The 21,142-nt window shown below is 41.6% G+C and overlaps 1 protein-coding gene across 1 annotated transcript in view; it reads right to left on the bottom strand.

Annotated features, from left to right (window-relative positions):
* PTPRJ (protein tyrosine phosphatase receptor type J) overlaps positions 1-21,142 on the bottom strand; it is a 146,907-nt gene that overhangs the window by 5,545 nt on the left and 120,220 nt on the right. Inside the window, exons 17-25 of the mRNA XM_084855422.1 lie at positions 20,544-20,631; positions 13,831-13,872; positions 12,841-12,928; positions 12,357-12,447; positions 9,687-9,760; positions 9,436-9,570; positions 7,276-7,395; positions 4,650-4,810; positions 1,011-1,146 (exon numbers count right to left, since the gene is read on the bottom strand). Of these exons, the coding sequence (XP_084711548.1) occupies positions 1,011-1,146; positions 4,650-4,810; positions 7,276-7,395; positions 9,436-9,570; positions 9,687-9,760; positions 12,357-12,447; positions 12,841-12,928; positions 13,831-13,872; positions 20,544-20,631 (935 nt within the window). The remainder of the gene's footprint in view (positions 1-1,010; positions 1,147-4,649; positions 4,811-7,275; positions 7,396-9,435; positions 9,571-9,686; positions 9,761-12,356; positions 12,448-12,840; positions 12,929-13,830; positions 13,873-20,543; positions 20,632-21,142) is intronic.

The following is a 21,142-nucleotide window of genomic DNA, read 5'->3' as shown; positions in this document are numbered from 1 at the left end:
CCTTGCCCTATGGTGATCAGTTCCTACATGCAAACAGACCTGCAAATTTTATAACTTCCTAGCATTCAAGAATACAGAAAAAGTACTTTAACCCACAGAAGTGCACAAGGCCAGCCCTACCATTAGACATAGTGAAGGCAGTCACCTAAGGTGGCAGATGCTGGGAGGCAGTAGCAAGGTTTTGGAGGAGAGCTGTGCCCCCTAAGTTAGCTTGCTGCCTTCAGGAGCAGTAGAGGATGACTTCTCATCCTCAGTATTGAAGTAAGAGTCAACTGCCAGTCCTGTTGGCTTTTTGAGATGGAGTGGGATGGAGCACCATCTTGCTCTTCATCTTGGGCAGAAAAATGTCTTGGGCCAGTCATGGAAGGACTCAAGACCAACAAAAAGGACTCTCCAATTCATTCTGTTAAAAAATGGTCCTGTGCCTTCTTTGAGGTGAATTCATGCTTTGCCATCTTACCCATGTTTGGATATTGGCCAAGCATTTAATAATCCTTAAAAAAAGCTTAAATGAAGTCATCGTATCAGTTAGTCTCAATATATCCAAACACATTTTCCTGAGCTTAGAGGTGATAAAAACATTAGAACAGAAGTTGAAGTATTTATTTATTACATTTATATGCCGCCTTTTTTCCTCCTTAAGGAAGGTGGCATACATGTTCCTCCTCCTCCTCTCCGTTGTATCCTCACAACAACAACCCTGTGAGGTAGGTTGGGCTGGGAGTCTGTGACTGGCCCAAAGTCACCAAGTGGGCTTCTGTGGCTGAGTGGGGACTAGAACCCAGATCTCCTGGCTCCCAGTCCAACACTCTAGCCTCTAGCCTGCAGTTTCATTGGCACAGAAAACCCCATTCCACTGAGTTTTTTATGTACCTCTGCTGATTTCAAAGGAAGGTTTTGAAAGTGGTCTTAATCAATGGGAACAATGGTGAACGTTGTGGAAAATATGTACTTGCTATCCCTTGTGTGTGTTGTTGATTTGCATGCTTAGAATAGCAGTCTGCCCATACCTCTGTTTGCACCATTAAAGACCGATGCATTCGAAGATCATATACAACACCATATACGTCTACTGTGTTCTCCATTTCCATTTCATGGATCAAACGGTCAATTGCAATGAAAGTTCCTGTCCTTCCAACGCCAGCACTGTAAGGAAAATAATTACATTCATAACGAATGGTTTAATGTTTGCCTTAGAGTGCAGAGTTCAATGGGTCTTACTCCCAGGAAGGTAGGTATAGGATTGCAGCCTTAGTTCCATTTTTTAAAGCACTAGATCCTTACTGACATGCATGTAGGAAAAAATAACCCGTGAAGTGGCTCTAGAACTACTGGGACGGAGATCTCAAGAGATTAGGCTACCAGTTCTTGAAAGCAAACAATCCAGTACCTGGACACACCCTGAGGGTGAGTCTTCTGGTTTGGGGAAGGGTCCAGAAGTGGAACCCATCACAAAAACTGTCTACAATGCCCATTAGCCCCAGGCAGTATGGCCAATGGTCAGAGATTATGGGAGTTGTAGAGCAAAATATCTGGAGGGCACTAGGTTGCCTAACCCTGCTCTAAGATGTATAGTTTAAAAAATGGCAAGAAAGAAAAAAAAATGGTCTTGGCCCCTGACTTTTCTGACAACTAGCCTGAAGTGTAATAATCAGACAGTCTGAAGGTGCACAGAGTGAGGTAGATTAATCCTGCTAAGGATAAGGTTGTGCCCACTGAATGGTCTGGAAGCATCTGATGCTGTACCATTATTAAATGGAACCTGATCAGTGCCTATATGGAAAGCCAATGGAAAACCCACATAAGCTGCTGGCCTCAACTTTCAAAGGAAAGCTGACAGTCAACAGTCACATAAGACTAAGTTGGTGAGAGGGGCACAGCAGAGTGGAAGAGGATATGGCTTGCCTGAAGTTGGAGGTCCCAGGTTCAATCCCTGGCATCTTCATTTAAAAAAGAGCTCAGGTAACAGGTAAAAGACCTCTGCCTGAGGACCAAACCAGATGTGAAGTGGGAGACCTAGGATCAGGATTTCCTATGGTTTTAATACATATTAGCAGCCACAGGAGGCAGGGTGGATTTAGACCGGGACTATGGAAAGGTACACCTGTAAGTCCTTTCTTCACCCCACAGTGCAAATAGCAGCTGTGGGGGGCAATCTGGATCAGGAAAATGGCACAGAAAAAAGGATGAACCCTGCTCCCACAGCTCAGCAGCCACAATCTGAATTCTGCTTCCCCACAATGGCTGGTTATTAATATAAAGAGGGACAGGGGGAGTGCGATCCTGTTGATTCTCCTGGACCTCTCAGCAGCTTTCGATACCATCGACCATGGTATCCTTCTGGAGAGGTTGTCTGGGTTGGGAGTCGGAGGCACTGCACTGCAGTGGATCCGCTCCTACTTGGATGGCCGATTCCAGAAGGTGTTGCTGGGGGATTATTGCTCTGTGCCATGGCAATTGTACCACGGGGTTCCACAGGGCTCTATATTATCCCCTATGCTGTTTAACATCTACATGAAATCGCTGGGGGAGGTTATCCCGAGGTGTGGGCTGAGGTGCCATCAATATGCGGATGATACCCAGCTCTACTTCTCTTTCTCATCAAAACCAGGTGAGGCAATGGCTGTTCTGAATCAGTGCCTGGGCACAGTAATGGACTGGATGAGGGCCAATAAGCTGAAACTCAATCCAGACAAGACGGAGGTATTGTTAGTGGGTGGTTCGTCTGCCCAGCTAGGTGATAGTCAACCTGTTCTGGAGGAGGTTGCACTCCCCCTAAAGGATCAGGTTCATAGTTTGGGGGTGCTCTTGGATCCAGAACTGTCACTTGAGGCACAGGTGAACTCAGTGGCACGGAGCACTTTTTATCAGCTTAGGCTGGTATACCAACTATGCCCTTATCTGGACAGAGATAGCCTTGCTACAGTTATCCATGCTCTGATAACTTCTCGTCTGGATTACTGCAATGCGTTATACGTGGGGCTGCCTTTGAAAACGGTCCGGAAACTTCAGCTGGTCCAAAATAGGGCAGCAAGATTGTTAACAGGGACTGGCCTGCAAGCTCATATTATGCCAGTACTTTTCCAGCTGCACTGGCTGCCAGTCCATTTCCGGGCCCGATTCAAAGTGCTGGTGTTAACATTCAAAGCCCTTAACGGCTTGGGGCCAGGTTACCTGAAGGATCGCCTCCTCCCATATGTGCCCGCCCGGACCTTAAGATCATCGTCAGCGGCCCTTCTCCATGAGCCCCTGCCAAAGGAAGTGAGGCAGGTGGCTACTAGGAGGAGGGCTTTTTCTGCTGTGGCACCCCGGCTCTGAAATGAGCTCCCTAGTGAGGTTCGCCTGGCGCCTACATTGTATTCCTTTCAGCGCCAGGTGAAGACCTTTTTTATTTTCCCAGGCATTTTAGCATTTTAGCTTTCTAAATGTTTAGCTTTGCTGTTTTAACTCTGTATTTTAAACTCCTGCACTGCTGCTAGGTTTTATTGTGGTTGTATTGTTACATTGTGGTTTTAATGTTTTATATATTTTAAATTGTTTTATTATGTGCTGTTTGGTTTTAATTTTTGTTCAGAGAGCTTCAGCTATTAGGCGGTATAGAAATAAATAAATAAATAAATAAATAAATAAAATAAAGCATCCCACCCTCCCCCAAATAGGGAAATTCTGACCATAAATCTCCACCTGGTTGGTTTGACTCGAAAAATTGCTGCCAGTTGGAGTATACACTACTCGGCAAGATGGTCTCACTCTGTGGCTGTGTTTGCACATTATGCTAAACCAGCCACACTAAGCCTCAGGCTTGCACATTCCCACCCTCCCCTCTCCTCTTCCCACACAGCTGGAAGGAGTTTGGGAACTTCTGCTTTTAATTAAACCAAGCTTTTCATACCATCCAAACCAGGAACTGTGGTTAACTGTAATTATGATTAATTTAAACAAACCAGCTTCAGAAGCCATGGTTTGAAGTTGGCTTGTTTTATATTAGCATAGTTAATATGAACTGCTAGTTGTTGCTCCAGATGACATGTTAACGAAAAGCAAAAGCTTCCGAACACCTTCTCCTAGCCATGTAGGAGGCAGAGAGGGGAATGTGCCAGCCCTAAGCTTGCTGCAGCTTGCTCATGTCATGCTATACTGTACTGCATTGTGATGTTAAAATATGACCAGTATAAAACAAATTCATGTGTTCATACCATTTAGGAGGCTGAAAGAGAAGTGCGTGTGTGTGTGCGCGCACGCGCATGCACGTTAAAGCAGGGAGGAAACCTGCAGGGAGGGTTCCACTCTTAAAGATGGCCTAAGAATAATTTATATAGATAGAGAGTACCAATATTTGTTTTATGGGGGGGGTTCAATTAACTTTATTGTTTTATATTGTACTTTAATCTTGTATTTGTTTTGTGAGCTGCCCAGAGAACTTGTCTTATGGGGCAGCTATCTAAATCCAGTAAATAATAAAGAAATAAGAACACCAGACCTGGCACATGGTAATGGCTCTGGCAGACCATTGCCCTGGACTTTACAGATATCTAAACAATGGCCTCTAATTGTTGCCTTGAAAGATGCCACCCCCCACTCAATGCAATTGTATAGAACCACATTTAAAAATGGTTTTTGTTTTAAAGAAAGTGAAATCATCTTTGTACCTGCAATGTACTAAAGCAGGAGAAGCTGGTGAGTTCAACTTCATGTATTCTTGAACTAAGTGCCTGAAGCTAATGAGGAGGTCAGTTGTTTCTGGAACACCATGATCCGGCCAGGCAGTGAAATGGAACTGCCTCACAGGGTGACTTTCAGCTGAATCACTCTTACAAATGAAAATACAGAGGAGGAGTTAGGGTTCAGCACAATGATATTACAAAGCATTTGTAACAAAAAAATTCCTGGTTATTCTGCCATATGCGTGAAATTCTTCAAGCAAGAGCTTTGCTAGACATGACCAGGCAAGTCATCACAAGCGTTTTCCTGCTGACTGTTTTTCAGCATAGTTGGGTCCTGTAGCTCCAGGCAAAGGATATGTGAATTAGAGAATGAATGTCCTGGCAGACTGGAAGAGGCAGGCAGATCGAAGCTAAAGTGGTTCAATGTGTAAACAGGAATGAGAGGAACGACACTGGGCCCAAGGGCAGTTGCAGGAGGAGAAAAGACAGTGGCAACTCAATAACAGGCTGGGCACAAGTCAGGGGAGGAGACAACCAATGATTAAAGTTTATAAAACTCACAGTAAGAGCCAAATACATTTTATTGGGCAACCTCATTTTTCTCTCCCCTCTGTGCTTGGAGCAAGAATTTTGTTCAGTACATTTCCTGGAATTGCTGTAAGCCAACTGTGGTGTTCCTGCCTGAGCTCCACCTTTTCCCCAGCCTCTACCTCTGAAACTAAGAAACAAACCCCTCAGGAAATGCCTGCTTTCACCTGGATCCCTTGTTCCCACTGACACCCAAGCTCCAGCCCTTTTACTCTCTCTGGGTTCCAGAGAAATACAATATGCTCAATTGGTTCTCTCAGCCCACTACAGGAGAAGTAACAAGGAAACAGATATAATAATGGTAGTGTAACAATTCAATCAATACATGGGAGTCTGTCTTTTTTTAAAAAAACAAAAATAAAAATTATTTAACACAAGAAGAGTCATATGTTATTATTCATTAATGCTTGGTCCTAACTTCCCTACCTACTCTACCCCTTCTAAAATTCTATGCACAACCCCCCTTACTAACTAGATGTTGCTTCCACAATCCCTAAATCCCTATGTGACTCCTGTCAGTTCATTCCTTTTATAAACTCTAGTCTACACACACACACACACACACACGCCCCTTCCATCTTTCACCTTTCACTCACTTCCTAACTCTATTAACCTTATCTTACTTGGGTCACATTTCACAATGAAAACACATACATTAACATAACATGCATATGTTACACCGACTTTATTTAGGGTGGTTATTAAAAGCTTGGACTACAGCGGGGAAGTGGCAATTTATATCCACTTTCACTATTTTCGTTAATGATGGGGGTAGGTTCAGAGCATGTTTGGGTTTTCTCACTGGATTTGGGAGTGAGGATGGAATTTTGTCTGTATTTTGGGGTTCGCGGTCTGTGAAATAGGGCCATAAGGTCCAAAATGCCTCTAAGACCATGCTGTTCCTCTATCATGCCCAACTGGATGACTCTGTGGGAAAGGCAGAAAGGAGTTCATCCACATGGGAGATCTGTGCCTAGTTCAGATGCTTCTAGGCCAGGGATGCAGAACCTCAGGTCTGGGGACCTCATCTGGCCTTCCTGGCGTTCCCTGGATGGCCACGCCTCCTTCTCTTCTCCCCACTTGTTTGGTGGTTTCCTGGCTTTTGTGCAGATTTTCCCCATTCTAAAAGGTTGAAATGCCTCTCCTAAGGCTTGGTGCCTTTCAGTAAGACCTTTGAGCTCAAATATGTTATGGGCCTACTTTGCTCCTATCAGAAGCATGAGGGGACCTTGAAGCCTTGCTAATTTGGAAGTGGTCACTTTAAAAATACATTAATTTCAGGGTTTGGGCAGATGTCCTCTTAGTTAATCCATTTTAATGGATAGTTTCAAATTGGGTTGGGGGGTGGGAATTCTCCCCATCTCAAATTTTCAGACTTTTAAAACATTTTTGTTGGCTGTCCCAAGCCCTTGAGAAAGGTCGAGGTATTAAAATTGACTGAAACTAAATACAAAGTATCAAATTTAACACTAGGCAACAAATCACACTGAAAAGTTAAATCACAGCTCTAATCCAGACCCCTCTCACATCCATGCAAAAATCCTGCTGCCAAGATCCAGTTTTTCAAAATGGATTAAGAAGGCAACAAGAGTTTCCAAGAGCAACAGTACTAGTATCCCACCCTTTCCAAGAGGAAATCGGGGTGATGAACATAAAATTATCCTATTTTATCCTCATGTAACCCTAAGGGGATATATGTTAGGTTGAGAAAGGATGACACAAGGCCATCTAGCAAGCTCAGTAGCAGAGCAGTGATTTGAACCTCACTCTATTCAGTCCAAGCCCAACTTTTAATCTGCTACAACACACTGGCTCAGTATAATGGGGCAATTGTGGGCTTGTGTATGGCATTTTCTGCTTCAGGGCAGACAGAGGGGCAAAACAACCTATAGGTTTCTTTGAGCCCTACGGATGTCTACTAGCTGTACTTCCAATTCAACTGGAATTGTAACAGTCATTCACAGTGAGGTGCTATTATTTCAGAGCACCAAACACATACAGACACACACAATGAATAACTCACTTTTCCCATGGAGAAATCTCTTATCGTCCACTCTGGAAGGACAATTTCTGAGGTCATGGCTACCGTTATGTCTCCATAGTTCTTGGATTGTTTGTTTGGCCAATACTCCTCACATTTTGTCTAGAAATACAAGTTTATTTGTTATTTATTAGTAATCCTTATATATTACTTAATATAATAAAATCTCTAAGCGGTTCATATATAAATATTAGAAATTATATTTAAATATATTATTCAAAACAATATCAACTGCAGTAACAATAGAAATATCATTTAAAATACACTATTAAAAACAATTCCAACTACAATAACGATACAAAACAATACAAGAAACAGTAAGATAGAGCAGCATATGATTAATTGCAGTTATTCATAAGCCTGAGTAAGCCTGAGTGAACAAGAGCATTTTCAGGAGGCATTTGAAACATACCACATTTTCTGCCTCCTGAACTGCACAAGGGAGGGTGTTCTAGAGGGTGTGTGGTGCCACCGAGAAGGTCCGCCTTCAAAATATTATGCAGCGACATTCTGTTGGTTGTGGAATGAGCAGCAAAGCATTCTCAGTGCTTCTGACTTGCGCTATGGGGTCCCTCCTTTCTCTTACTCTTATTTCTCCCCCAGACCTTCGCAACTGTGCACAATTAGCCTATATGCAACCTTGTCTTGTCAATTTCCTTGTATGTTACCTACACCTCTTCTCTGCTCCCATTGACAGCTGAAACAGACAAGGAAATTGACCAGACAAGACTACACATATTGGACAGCCGCTAACCATGCACTTACCCAAAAAAAAAAAAATAAATAAGAGTAATAAAAATTACAACCCTAATTGTACATTTCTGAGGCATTGAAAAATAAAATTAAAAAGCTGGGGAATGAGTGACGGTACTTCCAAAGTGCCATTTCAGCATTGGTGGAAGGGCAATCACTGGCGAGATCATGAAGAGCAAGCGGCATGGGCTTTTTTGCTACTCTTGCTGAGTGGCTCTGTAGCTGAGTCTGTCTCCCAGGTTCAGACAATATGACAACCCATCAAGGGGATGAACAACTCTACAACAAGCCATGGGTTCTCAGCATGGCTTGTTCGCAAAAAATAAGCCACCTCACAGAAAATGCTCCAGGTTCAGATGACATGACAACCAACCGTGGCTGGCTGTCCATGGTGGGTTGTTGTGTCATGCAAACCCAGTCACTGAAGGAGTCTTTCAAAACCTCCATGGCACCAACATCATTTTCTGTCTTAGAAATAAGTATGCATTTGATACACAAACTGATGAAACTGCCTTATATTGAGTCAGATCACCAAGCCCACTGCTGTCTACAATTGGACACAGCTCTCCAAGTTCTTAGACAGAGGCCTTTCCCATGTATCCTGTCACAGATCCTTTTAACTGGAGGTGCCAGGGATTGGAATAGGGCATGGATGGAAAATTTGTGATGTGACACTAAGCTATGGCACTTTCCCAGAGCTTATATTAAAAAAAAATGTCCTATACTTTTTTGCTTTTATCCATCATGTGTTGTATATACAACAAGTTTTGTCACTGGCCAGAGAAGGCCACTGGGAGGTTGTACCCCCTCCATCCCAAAAATACCACCACAAGGGACCAACCTGGGTCCAACTACCAGCCAGAGAACAAGTAGCTGGAGAGAGACTGATTCCACCCTTTCTCCCAAAATAATGTTTCCAACTATCTGTTGCTCTATATCTATAAAGGGAATTTCCCCTGTCAGCAGCCAGAGGATCAAGGACTCCTGGGTAGGTGCACCATTTCCACCTCAAGAAAAACATAGGCCTTGTCCCAACTGGAAGTAAATGCCTGTTAACAACTCACTCTTTATCTGGCACTGTCAAACAGAATTCCCCCTCTACCTTTTCACTCTACTCTGTTCTTTGTGTGTGTTGTCTTTCAGTCTGAAAGCTTAAGGGCAGAGCCTGTACCTTTATTTTCATTTATGTACAGCATTTACCACCAGCATTATGTATTGAATTTCAATAACTCTGAAACTGGGAGACAGTTCTTGCATAAGGAGTGGGATATGAAAAAATACATACTTAAATACATCAGTTCTAAAACCACCGATGTGCACAATTTGTGGCAGAGTTGTGCTGCCCCACATTTTGTAGCGTGTTTCATCAGAACCTTAAGAACAACTTACCCTGCCTTGTTCAACACATTTAGTCAACATAACAATTGTATAAATGTTCTTCTCCCAGATCATGCGCCAGAAGTCTTGCACAGTGCTGGGCAAAGGGCCTTGTGCAGCAATGAATTCTTTCTTGGAGTTGTAACCCTGCAATAAAAGTATGTTCTGAATACCTCTTTCTTTCTTCCTTCCTTTCTACAAATGTTTCTCACACACACACACACACACACACACACATATATATATATATAAAGAAGACTTACGGGCATGTAGTTTGCATTAATGTAATCATCAGTTGGATGGTTCTGGATTGAAAGTTTAACACGAGAAATATCATCTGCAAAGAAGAACAAAAAGGTATCAAGAGCTTTTCCTTTTTTCCCCCAGCACACATTCGAAATAAAGAAACCCCACTTACTAGGAAAGACCATATACAGTAATTACAACTAAAAGTAAAATATTATAGGCAAGTTACAGGAATTTTACCTTACCAATAAACTGGCTGCAATCCAGTAAAAAATGTCATGCTTAAATTCAATTGAGATTAACTCATGTCCCATTAATTTCATGAAAGAATGGTGATATAGGAGCCTTGGAACAAGGTTTTCAAAGTATTTTTCTTCAGAGACAATGATATACATATGGTGTTTGATCTGGTACAGATAGAGTTCAATTCAGTCTACTGTGGGAGTGGTACTGCATGCCGTGGGATTGCCACAGGGCATAATGAAAGGCTATTTCCCTTCCTCTCCTCTCCAGTGTGCATGGATGGGTGCATGCACAGGGACCACATCAGGCACTTAATAGGAATTGTGTACTTATTCTGTGACTGAGCAGAGAGGCAGGCTGGATGAAAATACTGGAGGAACTCACCAGCCTCCCATTTCCTTTAACAGCCTTTATGCACATCCTTACATGCTAAAGCGAGACATGGGAAGCAGGGCTTTCTGCTAGGCATTACAGTGATCCAACTTCATAGGGTGCCAGCCCTCCAGTACTGGACTGGAACCCACAGTCTTCCTACTAACAAAGCCTAATTCAGTAAAAGTCACTTGTGAGTTCCTTTGAAATCAAGAAGACTCAAGGTGCTGGAGCTCTCTGGGCTGGCTCTGAGATATGAACCTGCCAAATACTTAAGAACTGCTTTTGAGGCCTTCCTCCAAAGGCCTCCAGCTGTCCCCACCTTTCAAAACTAGGAAGTAGGTGTCCAGGGAGAGGGTGGGTTTCAGAGGTGGTGCTTCCTCTGTGGAATACCTTTCCCTAGGCCAGTTTCATGAAGCACCACTACTGTCTTTTAGATGGCAGGGAAGACCTTTTTATTCTCCAAGGCTTTTAGCAGGGGAGCTATGTGTCACGTTTCCCTTGGACCCCCTCTTACCTTATGCACTCACATACCCAGATAGAGAGGCTTCAGTCTCACGCCTTTAATTCATTATCAACAGGTTCATTACAGATACAAATCCTTGAGGACTCTCAGGCTACAAAGGAAGGCCCCCAGGGGATTCAAATGGGAACAATGACATTGCCTACAGTTTGAAGTGAGGCTTGCTGGCTAGACTGACTTAGGGAGGGATGTCCTGCCCTTCCAGTGATGCTTCCCTGTGTCGCCTCTCACGCATCGCTAACCGGGTATCCCACCTGAGCTCCACCCCTGATGTTTCCCTCTTAGCCCTACACCGCAGTCTAGCATCTCTTAGGTCACAGCCCCCACTCCCCTCCTCCTCCTCCCAGCTTCTCACAGAGGGGGCGGGGTGTGTGTGTTCAGGCCCATTCATCTGGGAGTTAGTAACCTGAGCAGCACACCTACCCATATCTGAACTGGCTTGGGAAAATGCATCCCCCTGTTCTGGCTGTTCCTCTTCTGAATCTGAGCTGCTAACTATCTCCCTGCACCCAGAATCAATTCTGACACTATGGTTCTGCTGCTTCTATCTACTTTTGTTCTGATTTTTTTTAACTGTTCTGCTGTCTGTTTATTTTATTTCTGTGTTTTTGTTTTAACCTGGCTGATATTTTATTGTAGATTATTAAAAGGAAAGTGCAAACCACATATTTTTAAATTAATATATAAAACTGCCTATAAAGTAATAAGGTGGATTTATTTAATTTAAGGGTTGGATCCAAGATTATTGTTCTGCCAACAGAACAGGTATCTTTAGCGGAACAGGACTTCCTTGTCCTCTTTTCCCCTGCAGCAACCCGTGCACCCTCCAAATCTGCTCCGGAGGGTGGATCCAAGCCTCAGTAATATGGTACTTATTCATTTCAGTTAAGACGCTGAGAGATCAAAACCAAAACTGCATTCTTTACCAGATCTAAGTAGTATTCTGCAATAGCAAAGTCAAGAAACTAAGCATATAAATGTGGAAATGCGTGCAGGAATTAACATTTATTTATGTATAGCATATATACCCCACCTTCCAACAAATGACCTCAAGATGGTCTACAAAACAAATCCATATTGGAAATGTAGGCTTAGTTCCAAAGGTGCTTTTGCACAAGGGAAAAGGGCACAGTCATGCAACGTTCCACCCACTCTGATATCCATAAACCTGCGTCTTCTGCTGGAATGCCTGAACCCCATCCAATGTCAGACCAGAGGTTCCCCAGCCCTGAAGAGCAGCTTTTGGGGAGGAGTATGAGGGGCTCCAGCAGGGAGGAGAGGATGGGAAACCATGTGGGAAACAGCTTTTGTTCACATTTTTTAGGATCTAAGTCTTAATAACATTCCAATATCAAGTATGAAAGGCAAACTGGCAAATGGAACAGCAAGAAAAAAAGATCCCCACTCCAAATCCTAGAATAGTTAATAGCAAGAATTGTGATTCACTAAAATGCATTTTATTTAAGAGTAGAAGGCCTATCAGAGTTTTAGTGCTAAATAACACTTAGTAATAATAGGCTGAATATAAAAACAAAGTTGAGGGACTTACATGGCAAAACATTGTTATATCTATTTTTTCCTTTGTTATCTGGCAGTTCAGCTGCAAATTTGGGCTGATTTGCACCAACTGTCCTGAGATCCTACAGTAAAAAGAGATATAATTTAGTATTATTTTGTCTCAAGGCATGAAAACAGTTCTTAAATATTTGGGCTTATGATATCCAAACAGCACTGGATTTAGGATAAGGTAATCTCAAATTTTTAAGTCTGCTTATAATTTTATATAGTATATGGTCTATTCAGAGTTGATTTTTGGCTCTTTGGAAACTGAAATCCACCTCAAAACATATACATTTTGTAAAACGTAAGAACTGGCACAAGTTCACATTTCCATTTTGTGATCACATAGTGAAGATGAGATGGTATTGACACTTCATTTGGGCAGAGATAACATTATGTAAAATAGTTCCTATGTGGAAAAACACAAAAATTACCACAACAGAGAAAAAGCTAAGAACTTTAAAAATCCATACCTCATACTCTTCCGCAAACCCACAGTTTGAGTCAGCTTTTTGTTTCTTAAAATAAGACTCAAAGTTTTCAACTTTAAGTAACTTTGATCTGTAAGAAAGAAAAATGGGTACCTTGTAGTATTCAGACGTTATCTGCTGTACATGTCTCTTGCTTAAATATCAAAAGGTGCTGTATCATAGGGACTAACTGCTTAATTATACAATGAACTTTCACACACAACAGCCAAGCATGTATGCTGCAGTGTAAGAAGGTGAGGATTAGAGACTATATGAATTCAGAAATTAAATAAAATCCGTATCTTGACAGCTGAAGTGCTAAACATGAAAACTGACAACATAAAAATGTTTAATATTTGATTCTTGAGCATACATTTGCTGAGAAAGCAAACAGAAATGTAACACATAAGCAAGACACTAGTTCTATTATTTATCTAAGGCATAGTAAATTATGTACTTACTTTTTAGGTCTGGAGATAAAGAAGAAAAAGGGGGGGGGGAATACACAATAGTTATAGCCTTTATTAACCGAGCATGACAACTTTTATACATAATACTTCGGATTTAGAGAAGGCTGTACTGCATTACATAAAATACCAATTGCCTGCTGTGATATGAGTAAGCTCAATTAAGTTTTGCAGCAAAAGTATAGGTTTAAAAATTTATCTTCTTGCATAGTTTAAGCTATATTACTGCCACTTCCAATTATTTGTGTCATTTTCTCCCTGCTCTTCAGATAAACTGCTTCATCCAGAATGATTAAAAAGATAAGGGCCAAACTAGATGTGACACCATTCACACAATTAGCAGTTGTGTGAATGGCTTAAAAAAATGCTTTCATTGCATCTGAAGTGTTATGAAATTTATACTACTTGTCCTACCCCCTTTTTAAACTAGGACAAGATAGAAAGTAATATTGATCAACTCCTCAGAGAGAGAGAGAGAGAGAGAGAGAGAGAGAGAGAGAGAGAGAGAGAGAAATATTCAACTCACTCAATTGGAGAAAATGGCACGTCATTATTTTTCCCACCATTCCTGTAGAATTGGAGATTTTAAAAAGGTTTAGTCACTCTTTGAACATTTGTACCAAATGAAATACACACCTCTCCAAAACTACTGACCCAGACAGACAGGTTTGGCTAACACACACACATAATGCTACAAGTTATGCTTCTGAATAAGCAGCTTTTGGGAAGTCTGGTTGGAAAATACCAGTGTCCATGTAGTCCGGCCCCTTCCCACAAAACAGGACTGTTTACCTATCAGCCCCACCTACTCATTACAGACTACTTAGCATGCCACAAAGAACAATTTCTGCACAGGAGTAGATCTAGGTCTTTCAAGGAAGGAAGGCAGCCAGACATGAAGGGGAAAACACACACACACACACACACAAAACCAGGATTGCTAGGCCAATCTAATCTGGGAGCAATTTCTTCCGGACAAATTTTATCACAGTTGGACACTAAGCCTGAGCAAAATCCATCTGCAGAACCTTTCCAAGAAAAGAAATAATTGGGACACAACTTGCCATAAAATGTGAAGTCAACTTACTTCAGGGACATTGCATCAGATGGGTTAAAAGTAAGTGTGAACAGTACTGAATAATCTACTGAAGAAAGGGGTGTTATTGAGAGGAGGAGCAAGCACAGAGCTTAAGAGTAGGAAAAAAGACTAGCAAAGGAATTGGGTGAAATAGAACTACAAACTCCCATCGATAAAACATTATCAATAGGTTATTAAACCCCTAATAACTAATTTGACTTCTATTTCAGAAAATTGAAAGGAAGCAGGGGGATAGAAATAGTTGGTCATTCTAATCAATATCAGTCATACAATATTATCTTATATATTACAATATCCCACTTCTCTTATATCCTCAGCTACTGAAATAGAAAGACAAGCTTTACAGCATAAATTGAGTGCTCCTTGGAAGGACAGATACTGAAGCTGAAGCTCAAATATTTTGGCCACCTAATGTGAAGAGAAACTCTCTGGAAAAGACCCTGATGCTGGGAAAGACTGAAGGCAAAAGGAGAAGGGGACGACAGAGGATGAGATGGCTAGATAGCATCACCGATGCAATGAATATGAACTTGAGCACGGTCCGGGAGAGAGCGCAGGACAGGAAGGCCTGGCGTGCTATGGTCCATGGGGTCACGAAGAGTCGGACACGACTGAACGACTGAACAACAACAACAACAGCTAATGGCTTAGTACAAGACAGCTGAGGCCATACTGATCCCAGAGAATAAAGACTGACAAAATCGGTAATGCGATTTTAACTTTTTCAAGACCATCTTCTGCTGGCCTATCAGGTCATAATTTGGTACAATTTTCTGCATCTGAACTATAAGTACCTTTTTTCTAAATGACAGTATTATGCACAAGAGGCGACTCTATACATGGACATCACCAGATGGTCAATATCGAAATCAGATTGATTATGTCCTTTGCAGCCAAAGATGGAGAAGCTCTATACCAGTGGTTCTCAACCTTCCTAATGCCGCGACCCTTTAATACAGTTCCTCATGTTGTGGTGACCCCCAACCATAAAATTATTTTTGTTGCTACTTCATAACTGTAATTTTGCTACTGTTATGAATCATAATGTAAATATCTGATATGCAGGATGTATTTTCATTGTTACAAATTGAACATAATTAAAGCATAGTGATTAATCACAAAAACAATATGTAATTATATATTGTGAAATATTTATTTCTAATTACAAATAAATGAAATTTTGTCTTGAAGCATGGTGTAGCATGGGTAACAGTCTTAATATAACAACAGTAAACTACATTGCTACATTTTGCGACAGTATGCGTAAAAAGCCAACGTCAGTGCAAAGGTTGAGATTGCTTCTTTCTTACCAGATCAGAAATTCTCGGGGCAGTCTTTGCAAGAGCACAACGAAGATCATCTTCCACAACAAGTCTACTTCTGTATTTAGACTTGATAACCAACAAGCTGGAAAACCCCATTTCACAAAGATATGTTGTTGGAAATGGAAGAAGAAGGCGCAACACAGTCTCAGACAGAACAGGATATGACTGCAAACACTTGATCCAGAATTTTGTAACTGGCATTGTAGAGAAATCAGTTCTCGCTGCATCGCTGTTAATAAGTTCAATGAACTCCTCTTGTGCTGTCTCAGGAACATCTTCAACTTTGACTGTGAATGGGCTTCTGGCAAGTGCAAATGGGGTGTCAGGTAGATTTGGAAAGTATGATGAAATTTCATCTGCAAGCATGTGCAAGTGTTCTTTCACAGAAATCATCGTAATCCTTTTGTCTGGTTCAATGTCATGTTCCTCAAAGAAAGCAGATAAGGTAGGCAACATGTAAATTTTATTTTCATCCAATTTTTTTTCCCAAAGCTGAAGTTTCATTTGGAATGATCAGATCTTTTCAGACAAATCGAGGCATGTTGCATTTGGTCCTTGCAGTGATAAATTTAACTCATTCAAGATAGCAAAGATGGCAACCAAGTAAGCTATTTTCTGCAGTTCACTTTTATCGCTGAAAAGTTCTTCGAACTGCGGTCTTGCTTTCTGATTAAAAAACGTTTTGAGTTCATCATGAAGCTCAAAAATGCGTTTTAAAACTTTTCCTCTCAACAACCATCTCACTTCAGTGTGAAATAGCAGAGCATTGTTCGGTGCATCCAACTCGTTGCACAGTTGCGAAAACAGTCGACTGTTTAAAGTGCTCGCCTTTACAAAATTGACAGAACTTATGACACTTTTCATTACTTCTTGTAACTCTTGTGGCAGCGTCTTCGTTGCTAATATTTGCCGATGAATCATACAGTGAGTTCTGATGACTTTTGGTGACTCATTCAGTACCAAACGTTGAAATCCAGATCGACATCCTAGCATAGCTGGAGCACCATCTGTGCAAACACCACAAACCTTTTCCCAAGAGATCTTATGCTCTTTCAGAAATGAACCAACTGTGTCAAATACATCACGTGCACTAGTTGTCGTTTCAAGAGGTTTGCAAAAAAGAAACTCATCTTTAAAGTCGCCATCATTAATATACCTCACGTAAACCAGTAACTGTGAACAGTTTGCAACGTCTGTAGATTCATCAAGCTGGATACTAAATATTGGAAGTGGAGCAGATTTAATTTCCTGGATTACCTGATCAAGAATATCAGCAGACATGTCATCTATTCTTCTGCAGACAGTGTCTTTAGATAAGGAAATTGCACTCAATTTCGTAACAAATTCGTCTCCGATCATAACTCGAACAATGTCTTTGGCCGCTGGCAACAGTAAATCCTCAGCAATGGTGTGGGGTTTCATAGCTCTGGCGATTCTGAGTGCCACCAAATATGAAGCTTCAACGGCTGCTACATTTTGCTTGTGGTACTTGCCACCAGTGTCAAGTCCGGCTTTCTTGAGTCCATCAGCTTTGCTTCTAAAATAGTTGGTATCCTTGCCGGCAAAGCTCAGATGCTTGCTATCAAAATGGCATTTTAGTTTGTTCGGCTTCATAGATTCGGCTGATAGAACTTCACAACAAATAACACATTGCGGTTTCTCAATTCCTGCTGTAATTATTGAGGTAAAACCATACTGTAAAAAAATCCTCACTATATTTTCTTTTCTTAACGTTCTTCTCTACACGATCCATTGTCATGGGATGGTTTGCTAATAAAAATAATATATAACAATAGCTTATAACCTGTATTTGTACAGGGTGTATGTGATGGGGTTGGCGCGATGATGTCATCACGCCGGGTACTCATATGTGGGCGTATCTGCATGTGGGCAGACCCGCCTGGAGACGGGTAGAGGAGCGGTGTCTCGGTTCCCAAGATCATCGGAAATATGTGTTTTTCGATGGTCTTAGGCGACCCCTGTGAAAGAGTCGTTCAACCCCCAAAGGGGTCACAACCCACAGGTTGAGAACCGCTGCTCTATACAGTCAGTATAAACAAGACCTGGAGCTGACTGTGGCTCAGATCATGAGCTGCTTCTTGCAAAATTTCGGCTTAAATTGAAGAACGTCGGGAAAACCACTAAACCATTCAGGTATGACCTAAATCATACCCCTTATGAATATACAGTGGAGGTGAGGAATAGATTTCAGGGATTAGACCTGATAGACAGAGTGCCTGAGGAACTATGGACGGAGGTCCGTAACATTGTTCAGGAGACAGCAACTCAATCCATCCCAAAGAAAAAGAAATGCAAGAAAGCAAAGTGGCTGTCTGAGGAGGCTTTACAAGTAGCTGAGGAAAGGAGGGAAGCGAAAAGCAAGGGAGAAAGGGGAAGATATATCGAACTGAATGCAGAGTTCCAGAGAATAGCAAGGAGAAACAAGAAGGCCATCTTAAATGAACAATGCAAAGAAATCGAAGAAAACAACAGAATGGGAAAGACTAGAGATCTTTTCAAGAAAATCGGAGATCTCAAGGGAACGTTTCGTGCAAAGACGGGCATGATAAAGGACAAAGAAGGCAGGGACCTAACAGAAGCAGATGAGGTTCAGAAGAGGTGGAAAGAATACACAGAAGAACTATACAGGAAAGATCTGAATGTCCCTGATAGCCATGAGAGTGTGGTCACTGAACTTGAGCCGGACATCCTAGACAGTGAAGTCAAGTGGGCCTTAGGAAGCATTAGTAACAACAAAGCTAGCGGAGATGACAGTATTCCAGCTGAGCTATTTGAAATCCTAAAAGATGATGCTGTTGAAGTGCTGCACTCAATATGCCAACAAATTTGGCACACTCAACAGTGGCCACAAGACTGGAAAAGGTCAGTTTACATTCCAATTCCAAAGAAGGGCAACGCCAAAGAGTGTTCAAACTACCGCACAATTGCACTCATTTCACATGCCAGCAAGGTGATGCTCAAAATCCTACAAGCTAGGCTTCAGCAGTATGCGAACTGAGAACTACACGAAGTACAAGCTAGGTTTCGAAGAGGCAGAGGAACTAGAGATCAAATCGCCAACATTCGCTGCATCATGGAGAAAGCAAGAGAATTCCAGAAAAACGTCTATTTCTGCTTCATTGACTATGCTAAAGCCTTTGATTATGTGGATCACAACAAAATCTGGCAAATTCTGAAAGAGATGGGAGTACCAGACCACCTTACCTGTCTCCTGAGAAACTTGTACAAGGGTCAAGAAGCAACAGTAAGAACCAGACATGGAACAACCAATTGGTTGAAAATTGGGAAAGGAGTATGACAAGGCTGCATATTGTCGCCCTGCTTATTTAACTTATATGTAGAGTACATCATGAGAAACGCCGGATTGGATGAATCACAGGTCGGAATTAAGATTGCTGGGAGAATTATCAACAACCTCAGATACGCAGATGATACCACCCTAATGGCAGAAAGCGAAGATGATCTAAAGAGCCTCTTATTGAGGGTGAAAGAGGAGAGTGCAAAAGCTGGTTTGAAACTCAACATTAAAAAAAATAAGATCATGGCATCTGGCCCCATCACTTCCTGGCATATAGAAGGGGAAGAAATGGAAGCAGTGACAGATTTTACTTTCTTGGGCTCCAAGATCACCACAGATGGTGACTGTAGCCATGAAATTAAAAGACGCTTGCTCCTTGGGAGGAAAGCTATGGCAAACCTAGACAGCATAGTAAGAAGCAGAGACATCACCTTGCCAACAAAGGTCTATATAATCAAAGCTATGGTTTTCCCAGTAGTAATGTATGGCTGTGAGAGCTGGACTATAAGGAAGGCTGAGCGCTGAAGAATTGATGCTTTTGAACTGTGGTGCTGGAGAAGACTCTTACGAGTCCCCTGGACTTCAGGGAGGTCAAATCAGTCCATCCTAAAGGAAATCAATCCTGACTGCTCATTGGAAGGACAGATACTGAAGCTGAAGCTGAAATATTTTGCCCACCTAATGCGAAGAGAAAAGTCACTGGAAAAGACCCTGATGCTGGGAAAGATTGAAGGCAAAAGGAGAAGGGGACGGCAGAGGATGAGATGGCTAGATAGCATCACCGATGCAATGAATAAGAACTTGAGCACACTCCGGGAGAGAGCAGAGGACAGGAAGGCCTGGCGTGCTATGGTCCATGGGGTCACGAAGAGTCGGACACGACTTAACGACTGAACAACAACAATACAAATTAAGGCCTCATGACTTTCCAGTGCCAGCCATCCTTTAGGAAAGGATCTTATTTTCACATTTCCATGGCACTATGTTTTGGGATGAAAACTTCCTGACTTCAGTGAAATATTCAGATCCAACATTTATGGACACGTCTACACTACATATTATTGTTGTGTTTTATTTGCGTTTCAAGGCATTCGTTTTCTTATTGTGTTTATCAAGTTTTATTTGTGATTCTATGCCACCTTGAGTGACATTTTTCTTGGTAGAAAGACAGGGCACAAATAAATCAAATAATAAATAAATAAATAAATTGGTTTAATTGTCCTTGCTTTTTCAAAGAAACCTGGAAATTGTAATTTTGCAAGGGGACTGATCATTCTCTACTGGCTATCCAGTAATCTCCTTGTAGAAATACAATTCACAGTGTTCCCTGACAGGAAACCATGACAATTAAAAAGGGTTTGCACAGGGTTTGAATTTTTAGTTCAGACATACCCAAGCTTTCTAAATATGGAAAACAGAAGTCGTAGAGACTTGTATCATGAAATCTTAAACACAGGTGCATCTTTGTAAAGAATCATGAAGTAGCTAATATATACCTTCTCTTTTTCCAGAAGATGAATCCTACTAATGCAGCAACAACTACAGTAACCAGAATACATCCAACAACAGCTCCTATGATGACATCTTGAAGAAAAAAAACAATTTTAAGTAGTTAGCAGCAAGTCAAAATAGTTATAAAAACGTAGGTGTTACAAGACCCCTCAGGCATATCCTCAACAGCTAGCTTGTTTTGCTTCTCCAGCTAGCAAGAATTCACACAGTTGATTTGGAGTTGAGGTTTAATGTGGTTGTCCATGTTTAAATATGGGATAAATAATTAGAAGTTTTGAACCTCACATTACCCAAAAAAGTGAAGATGGGCACACACTACTAGTTGCATTCTCAAATACACAAAGGAGAATAATTGATCAGCGTAGTCCAGTGGCATTTGGATCTGGATTCAACAAGTCTCTTTCTAATTCTTATTTGATGACAAATGGATCTATTGCATATGTAAAGCAGTGTTTGCCATGGTGAACAACATAAAGGGGAGATACGGTGGTGTTGCTGGTTTTGTTGCATATGAATTGAATTGACACTCTCCCTTCAGACTGGAAATTGAGCAGACCAGCTTGCCTAGCAACTACTGCTTGAC

This window comes from Heloderma suspectum, chromosome 1, assembly GCF_057233095.1.
Source record: "Heloderma suspectum isolate Gila_16-S chromosome 1, 16-S_ref, whole genome shotgun sequence".
NCBI classification, from domain to species: domain Eukaryota; kingdom Metazoa; phylum Chordata; class Lepidosauria; order Squamata; family Helodermatidae; genus Heloderma; species Heloderma suspectum.
This window is presented reverse-complemented; position numbering and strand designations above follow the sequence as displayed.